Below are 8,943 nucleotides of genomic sequence, written 5' to 3' on the forward strand. Positions count from 1 at the left end.
CATGTCGAAACGGAGTGACGGATCGACGTAATTTTTGGCATAGAGATAGTTTATGGGCCAGAGAGTGACATAGGCTACTTTTTATCCCGGAAAAATGCACAGTTCTCGAGGAAACAGCGCGCGATAAGCGAATTCCACGCGGGCAATAGCTAGTAATTTAAAAATACTTCGTATTCATATAAAATATAAACTAAATCCGTATCCGGACACGCATTGTTTCGGCATTAAATCCCATTAGCATATACTCCAAGCGGACATTGAACTACGTCACTGGTTTTCTCCGAGTGCTCGCGCGCACTTCAGATGACAATTCCGATCATAATTTCCTGCCCTTGAGCATAAGTAAGTATAACCTTTTTTGTTGACTTGATATATAGACGGCGTAGATTCGCTATCGCAATTCCTAAAACCAATCGATAAGTTTCGAGTAAGTTAATATTTGCACAGACTAAAAGTACCGTGGCTCACTCGATTATCTGTCACGATGAGTTCTATTGATAACAGGGTTTTACAGCAATCTACTACTAAGAATAGTATCAATTGCAACAATGTAGGAGGAAAATGGACATCATCAGAGTTGAAAATGATCTCCGTCATATTCCAAAGTCGGGAACAGCTCTGTAGGTACTCTACTACATACCGTTAGCCAATTTCTACGAAAATACCGCCATTTGGCTGTGACTTCATCTCTTGCTTATATACTTTAATAAAATATAATAAACGAATACACTATTGTAGTTGTTCATTTTTATAACAGTTTATTGCTTATCTTATTACATATACATAATTGATTTTATGCGAATATTAGTGAAGTCACCAATCATATCGATGTTCAAGTTGTATTGTTTGGTTTAAAATACTGTTTTAATAGGTAGTTAGGTCTTAAAATGAAGTCACTGCCAGATATTTTTATTTTACACATAAATAGGTTTGCGTTTGACACAATGCCTGCTGGTAAGCGAAGATGTGGACGTAGATGGAGCACGCTTGCCTATTAAATGCCCGTTCACCCTAGGTTTGAAGACGGCCACATATTATTATTACTAGTCGTCAAAATTGTGACATGTCACTCGTAATCTGTTTATATGTCTGATTTAATAAAATCACTCTTAGGGCTCCGAGATACAATCTCCTATCTATATATCTAGTTCGGGGTCCGCCCGATACTTCTCATTACGAATGTATTTTTAACATCGACATCTAAGTAATATTGATGACTAGCTGGTGCCCGCGGCTTCGCCACCAGTGTAGTTTTTTTTAAATTACTAAATCTTTTATAAGAACCTCCTTCTGACAATAGCAAACACAACCAAAAAAAAACTAGCGAAATCGGTCCAGCCATTCATGCGTGATGCCGTGACCAAGGGAAATAGGGATTCATTTTTATATATTAAGACTAGTTGGTGCTCGCGGCTTTGCCCACGGTGTAGTTTTATTTTATTTTCTTAAACTTCTTTCATAAGAACCTTGATTGATGCACCGCGCGTTTTGTTCCAAACAGACAGTCTAGTGCCGTAAGGTATATAGATGTCAATGATTTTTAACGATGGCCTAGAAAATAAATTCAACAAAAAACATAATCATATGTTCGGAAATAATTTCATATATGCAACCGCTATGGAAGAGGGTATAATATATTATTCACACAAAATATTTATTTTCCTTCCGATGAAGTGATCATCACTATCAAATTTGTCATTTACACGTTTTATCAGAAAAACGTTACGATTACCTATAAAGATGGTGTCATAGCCAATAAATTGACGATATATGATGATAAAAAATAGAAGCCGGTTTCTTATCTACCTATCTAGATCTCTTTCTCTGTACTACCTATTTATTGTAAATAATATGTTTGTTAAGGGATACCTAGTACCTACCTATGAGTCATGGCGTTGTTGTTCAAGTATTACCGTCTGTAGATAAGTTTAGAAGCCGATAGATATATATAACGGAAGTATTGGTGGAACGCCATCATTCATCCTGCAAGGACGCAGCGACCGGTTGTGTGTAAAACTTAAAGCTTCAATCTTCTAATTTCAATGTGAGTACTACACCCTCTTTAAATTATCCGTTACTAATCAAATATCAATTCTTAAGATTAAATATAATAGGGACTTCATGGTAGTCTTAACAGTTATTTTCGGTGTCAGTAAAACGTATATATTAGTATTTTACATCCCAAAAAGCTGAAATTGATATCAACGGTACTACTTACAAGAGAAGAATACAGAGAAGGGAAAAATCAAAATTCTAAGTCAACGCTATCAAAAGATGCAGTCAGTAAACAAGGTGTTTCTATACAAATTACCGGAAATCAATACTTGTAAGGCACTCACAGTTGTCCTACTCGTAGAAACTTGAAATCTGGTATAAAAGTAGCTTTTACAGAACTACCAATAAGGAAAGCTTAAAACTCTTGCTTTTTATATCTGTTTGTTTCAGTAACCAATTTAAAATAACCTCACACACACTTACATTTTCGTTAGGTTCAGGGCTCTGTTAACACTGATTATTCATATATAGATACCAAATATGGTTATTCATAGATTGATATTTGTACGGAACCCTCGGTGCGCGAGGCCGACTCGCATTTGGCCGGGTATTTTAACATTGACCTGATCTAAAATATTGTCGTGTGTGTGACTTCTGTATTTAACCGAGATTACCATTTGACATAGCATAGCGTTAGTAAATGTAGCAATGCATTAAAAAAAATATTAAGTCGTTAATCTATTAAGCCACTATCTATAGGTTCAATATATTCGGCCAATTAAATATTGGCTTGGGTTACAATGGATGTATGTAATTGTATATCAGAATGTTACATTTATACGAGATTAGAACTAGGTATAAAGCTACTGATACTCGTCACCTTGTTAATTGGTGCGACGTCACGTCAAGTAAATAAATATCTGGTTATGTCTGCCTACATGAGTAGGTATGCGCAATCATACAAGTATCTAAGTTTAGATATAATGTAACCTAGATGCATGCTCTTTATTCGCCACACACTATGTTTACGCAATAAATAGACGTCAGGACCTATTCTCAGTACTTTTTGAACCTTAGCATAGGACCTTGATATCACATCGCAAAAATAATACAAAAACTAAACGACAATTAACAAACACAAAATCTGGCTTTCACTTTACCACTATATCCCGTAAGTAGCATCGATTGGCTCATATAGTGCTAGAACCGGCTGGAAATTATTCTGATCCATATCCATTGATAATCTGAGTTAGTACACGCACAGACCTCGACATTCAATACCCGGACCGGACTACAATGCAAAAATTACGAATCCAGCATCGCTATACTAAACCTGTTTGGCCAACGTCCTTTATTTTGTTTGGAAGCTTCGGTCTGTGTTGGGTTTAACTTACATTTAAACGTTTATAGTTAGTTTCATTTAGCTATAATAATATTATAAACATTAAGTACGACGTTTAACTTTGTACTTAATATTTACATCAGTAGCATTTTTAAAGATTACAATGTAAGCTCTACGAGTAAGATTATCATAAAAAGACAAGATGATGTTTTTTGCTATACTTATGAAGCTATTAAATAGATTGAGTGCAGGGCTAATGACCGAAAAGACTGTTTTACCAGAAGCGGCCTTCAGAAGTCGTGACATAACATTTTTTTCTGAATCATTAGAAGAATGCGAGAGGCCTTCGACTTAAAGCGTTACCTTTAGTGAAGTTTCTAGAGTGCACTAGTTTTCTTCCTGGTCATTGTCTATTTAGAAGAAAAGACAGTTCCTAAAATAACGCAGTAATGTGAGTAAATACGTTAACCTTACGAGAGTTTATACCTGCTGAGCTGGCGACGTTGCGTTTTGATAGTTTTTCTCGATTATTCCATAAAAATTAAATGAAAATTAAAAATGTCCTCTGATAAAACTGTTGTTCATATATAAGTTAATACTGCAATAATTATGCGTGATAGACTTTTATTTTCTTCAAAATCCGAAAAAAAAATATTTTTTATTAAATAATTGAGAAAAACTAACAAAATGCAACGTTGCCAGCTCAGCAGGTATATAAACGCTCTTAATAAGGCCCCATTCATTGGAGTATAGGTACTACATACTACTACAGAATCAAAAGCAGCTGTCGAATTCATACCTGATATAGTATATTTTTAAAGCTAGTCGTATTTTCAATAATTGCTATGGATATTGTGACGTACTTATTATAAAAGCAATACCTAAGGTTGAATTTCCAAAGCAGTACATTACATGTGGTCGGTAAATCGCCTCTAACTTCTTAAGGGTCAAACGAGTACTTTAGACTATAATATTTACTGACTATTCCAATACTGGCTTCCATCCTGTGCTGTGATGACGGTATTATCCTTCATAATAATGACCATATTTCTTGCTGTTTTCCAGAATAATGGCCGACAGCGACCGCGTAGTATTCCCCGATGAGGTCGCAGACGAGAAGGCGAAAGCAGCAGAGGCCCAGGGCGCCACTGGTGGCGACAAGAACTCCGTAGAAGAAGCCCCTGAAGAAGTGACACCCAACCCCAATATTGCTATGAGGAACGTAATCCAAGCGCCTTACAATTGCCCCCCTGGGTACACCATGGGCGCGGATGGAGTGTGCCGTGAAGTCTTTTAAGAAATTCAAGTCATGAGCAAAAATCTTTTTTTATTTAAGAATTTGATGGATGGATTGGAAGTTTTTAACAGTATTATATAATAGGTTATAATGCACCTAGTTTTTAATTGTGTCGTCTCTGTTCCTATGAAATACATTTTATACGTTTGCTACTACTTTATAATCTTGTTTTATTTACTTGTATTAGTTTAAAAACAAAGAAAACTTACCTAAGATACCTTAACTAAATATATCTATATATATGTTGCTATAAAAATAAAAATTATAAAAAGAACACCCCGTCCAAAAGATCTGCCTGTGACAGGGTTCCCATGATGCTGGCCGCATTACCCCTTTGGACCGCAAGTGCGATCCGCTGGGATAAATACGTGCCAGCTCTAGGGTCCCCAGAGGTGTCGCCCAACCGGGAAGAAAGGGCCTTTCTGAAACACTTCATGTCGGCTGACCAAACCCCTAAAATCTCAACAGCAAGCGCCGCAAACTCGTAATCTTTTAATAAAGAGGAGTACTTGCGGCGCATGAGGAGTTGGGCCATGGTAAAAGTAACTACCACCTCCAACATGTCTTTATGTTCTATTTAAGTATACTGTACTTACTAAAAATATGGTTCTAGCACTCATTAAAATATATTTAAGAGAATAGGAATATCTTTTTAATAAAATGCAGTACCTAAAGACTAAAATAATACTAGTTACGTTAAGTTTTTAATTTGAATTAGTCGGAAACTAATTAAGTAAAAAAAATTAACGAAAAAGTAAAACCGACTCCAAAAAAATAACAAAAAATGGTACCGACTACAAAACCCTCGAAAATATTTTTCCACGTACCTACTAGCTCGAAGTCGGTGCCTCAGTACGAGCCAGCAGGAGTGGAACAATCGTCGGCTACATCACACCTACATGCTATAAATTTTAATTATTGGGTTTCAATCCCTCCCTTAGTAGTGTTGCAACGTAGTATAGGCATAACAGAAAAATGTGCTTTTTCATTTCAACATTTTAGACCAGTGGATGCAATGTTGGTTAAAATAGGCACATTTTCTGTTATTTATGCCTTTCCAAATCCATTTGCGGTGGTAGTTTTTTTTTGACATTCATAAGTGCTTGTTATAGCCTAAATTGAATAAAGATATTTTGACTTTGACTTTGACTTTGATTTTAATATTCAACATCTTTAAAGTAGCAATTATAATTATGCACACTTAGTCTATATTTTTAATATCACTGGTAGCACTGAAATGAACCTTTTTAACTAAGCATTTTACCCGTAGCCAAATGTGCCTCTTTGCTTTATAACTCTAGTAGTAAGTAAATCTGAATATCTCAGGCATTTGCTACCCCTTGGGCTAACGGTGTCTCCGACAGTATTTCGCCAAGAAATGTATAAAAATCAGACAGAGAGAGGCGCCTTTTTTCCTGATTCTGATTATGTATTTAACTCAATTTCACAAAAAACGCTAATTTTGACCCTTTTCGTTATGACGGCACTATGGTTTTCACCATTGAAAATATAATCTTTTTCAAACGCAATCTCTGTATTATTTTTTTGGAGATTTATCTCAAGCAGCATTTCGTTTGCCTTCATTCTGTTTCATTTACATCTGGATTGGGCCTGAATTGACTCTCTATTTAAGACTTTTCCCACTGAAATTTTAACAAATTTTATAGCGATTTTATTACGTCATTGAAATTTTAGAAATTGCTTAATTATTATTACGTAACTCCTGTGGAACCCCATACTGTCAACGTCGATGCGCCCTGTACCGATTTTTTATTTCAAATCCTCCGAAGTCTGAAATGCGGCGAGCGATTTATAATTACTGAGTACATTACATGTGCTAGGAATCAATCTGTAGTTTGCCCGCCGTACCTACCGCTCTGGCTTCATAGTCGAGACAGTTGATTGATATTTAGCAGGCTACCGTGTTGTGGGTTGGCATTCATCCCAACAGAGCATCGCGGCCGGTTGTGTTGTGCGAGAGAGTATTTGAATTTATTGTAAGTAGATTTCACGATATACTTTTGATTTGTAGCCAGTGAATTTATAAAATATTTGATAAGTTTTTAATTAATATATAGTAATTAAAGTCGTCATAATTTGCGCACCATTCTGGTTAAATTTAAAAATATACTAGCCAAAATGTTGATCGTATCGTAAACATAGCTTCATTTTAAAAACTGTTTTAAAAAGAGTTTGTAATCGGTTTATAGGCGATAGAGCTATTGTTACCAGCATCGACATTTTCAAGATTTTCGTTACAAGTTGACATTCAAGGATTAAATAAAAGAAAAAATATTTTTCACCTACTAGTAAATATAGGTAACGTATATTGTAATATACAAACAAAAAGACAATATAAGGAATTAATTTAGGCTCTCCTCTCTTTTTTACAAGGGAACGTTCATTAATTTATTATTAAGCTTTTTCATCAGTGTGAATATCATGGCATATTTGAGTATGGTGACGTAATAAGTCATGACGTCATTAACACTTTCACGGCTTATTAACCTATTCTTAGTACTGATAAAACATTTACTAGCTACAAGATCATCAGCACAGAAGAATGAAGAAAAGCGCATAAAATTTCATATGTACCTAAATTAAAGATGATTTAAAGTAACGAAGAATGCTAAATAAAGAATATGAGTTATTCAAAGTCTTATACATAACTCATAGACATGTAAGCAGTTTGATGTGTATGGAAAATTATGTTATTAATTTGGTAATTAATAGAATTTACCTGTTATTTTTTAGGCATCCTATAAACACAAAATCCCTACACACGTGTTGATGGCAAGCAGTATATTATTTGGAAATAAAGTATGATAATAATGTTACTTGTTATTTATATGGGATATTATTATATCCAGCCCTTCTACGTATAAATAGCAAACATACTGCTGAATATACTGCTACTTATCTGGTAATTAGTAGAAAATACCTGTTGCTTATACATACTAAATAATGTACCCATTACACTATAAAATAAATTATTGACCTTTAAATTTGTATTAATACAACCGTTTTTGTTTTGTGACATAATATGTATATTATATTATTTGAATTTATCTGGAATATTTTAGAAGATTATTAGATAGTTTGACTGAACGCTTCTGTAAGAATTTTTCATCGCAATGTTTCATATAATAATTATGTAGTCACGTTTTAGACACGTAGCACACTTTTAACATCAATCAATCTATGAAAAGATTTGTTAACCGGAATGAAAATATCTCGATAAATATTCACACGTGTGTCCGTCCATTTATACTAACCCAACCATCGGCTGAAATATTCAGTCAAAAATCGAGAATGACCTGTATCCATACACCACCGTTTAATATTTGAGAAAAACCCATTTGAATTATTTGACTCAGATGTAAGTACCTACCTACTATCGCATTTACCTACCATCAGCCAAATATGTGGTCTACCACACTATAGTTCATAATCGTTTGCATGCCATAAAAAATGGCAATAGACGTGTCTGTCAACTTAAAAGTTCGACTTTAGCGACATATTAATTTGATAGGAACTTGTTTAAAAATTGATAGACCACTTTTTTGGCTGATGGTACGGGAATCTTTGATGTTAAGACATGGTTTTATAAAGCTCTTTAAGATAATTTAACCTACATGAAGGATTACTAATACAATTTGAGAAGAGGAAAAATATTTTAATTCGAAAAATAAAATTAAGTTTTGATTTTGTATTTATTTTCGAATTTCAATGTTTTTCCTCTTGTATCATATTAGTAATCAGTAGACTTAACCTCTGTTTCCCCAAGCGTTGATTAAATTTATTTGACGGATAAATGTGATACCGTCTCTGTTTGTTTTGTTCGAATAGATGGAGACAGCACCACATTTTTCCGTCAAATATAATTAATCAATGGCTGGTGAAACAGCCCCTTAATGTACTTACGTTAAATTATCGTACAAGATGTTTAACACCATGCATGTATGCTTACACGCATTTAGATAAAAGGTTGAAAATTAAAACATTAGCAATCGCTGGGAATTTTTACTTGCATGTAGGTATGTGTCATAAGTGGGTGCGAATCATTATCGTTTATCATCAATTAGATCTTATCCAATCAAGCACAAAGTTATAGGACGTAAGACAAAAAGCCCGGCCGAGTTTACACATGCGAGAATTGCCGTCCAATTGGCATTTACTCATTTACAGGATATTCGATATGGCACGCTGTATAAACTAGGTTTTACATTCTCTACTGATTATAGCAGTTGTAGATAATATACAGTCTGTGAACTTTACAGAACTAGTTTAAAAAACCAGCAAGAGCGTG

General features: G+C 34.6%; 1 protein-coding gene across 1 annotated transcript; it reads left to right on the plus strand.

The window, feature by feature from the left end:
- Window positions 1-1,954: 1,954 nt before the first annotated feature.
- On the plus strand, window positions 1,955-4,797 carry LOC141427787 (uncharacterized). Its single transcript, XM_074087378.1, has 2 exons — window positions 1,955-2,044; window positions 4,403-4,797. Exon 2 carries the CDS (start codon window positions 4,407-4,409, stop codon window positions 4,632-4,634), a length of 228 nt encoding a protein of 75 aa, XP_073943479.1. The 5' UTR covers window positions 1,955-2,044; window positions 4,403-4,406; the 3' UTR covers window positions 4,635-4,797.
- The last annotated feature ends 4,146 nt before the right edge of the window (window positions 4,798-8,943 follow it).

Source organism: Choristoneura fumiferana, chromosome 5, assembly GCF_025370935.1.
Source record: "Choristoneura fumiferana chromosome 5, NRCan_CFum_1, whole genome shotgun sequence".
Classification (NCBI taxonomy): domain Eukaryota; kingdom Metazoa; phylum Arthropoda; class Insecta; order Lepidoptera; family Tortricidae; genus Choristoneura; species Choristoneura fumiferana.

Bases quoted from the DNA above. Each gene is read 5' to 3' on its own strand.
- LOC141427787 (XM_074087378.1), top strand. From the start codon at position 4,407: ATGGCCGACAGCGACCGCGTAGTATTCCCCGATGAGGTCGCAGACGAG.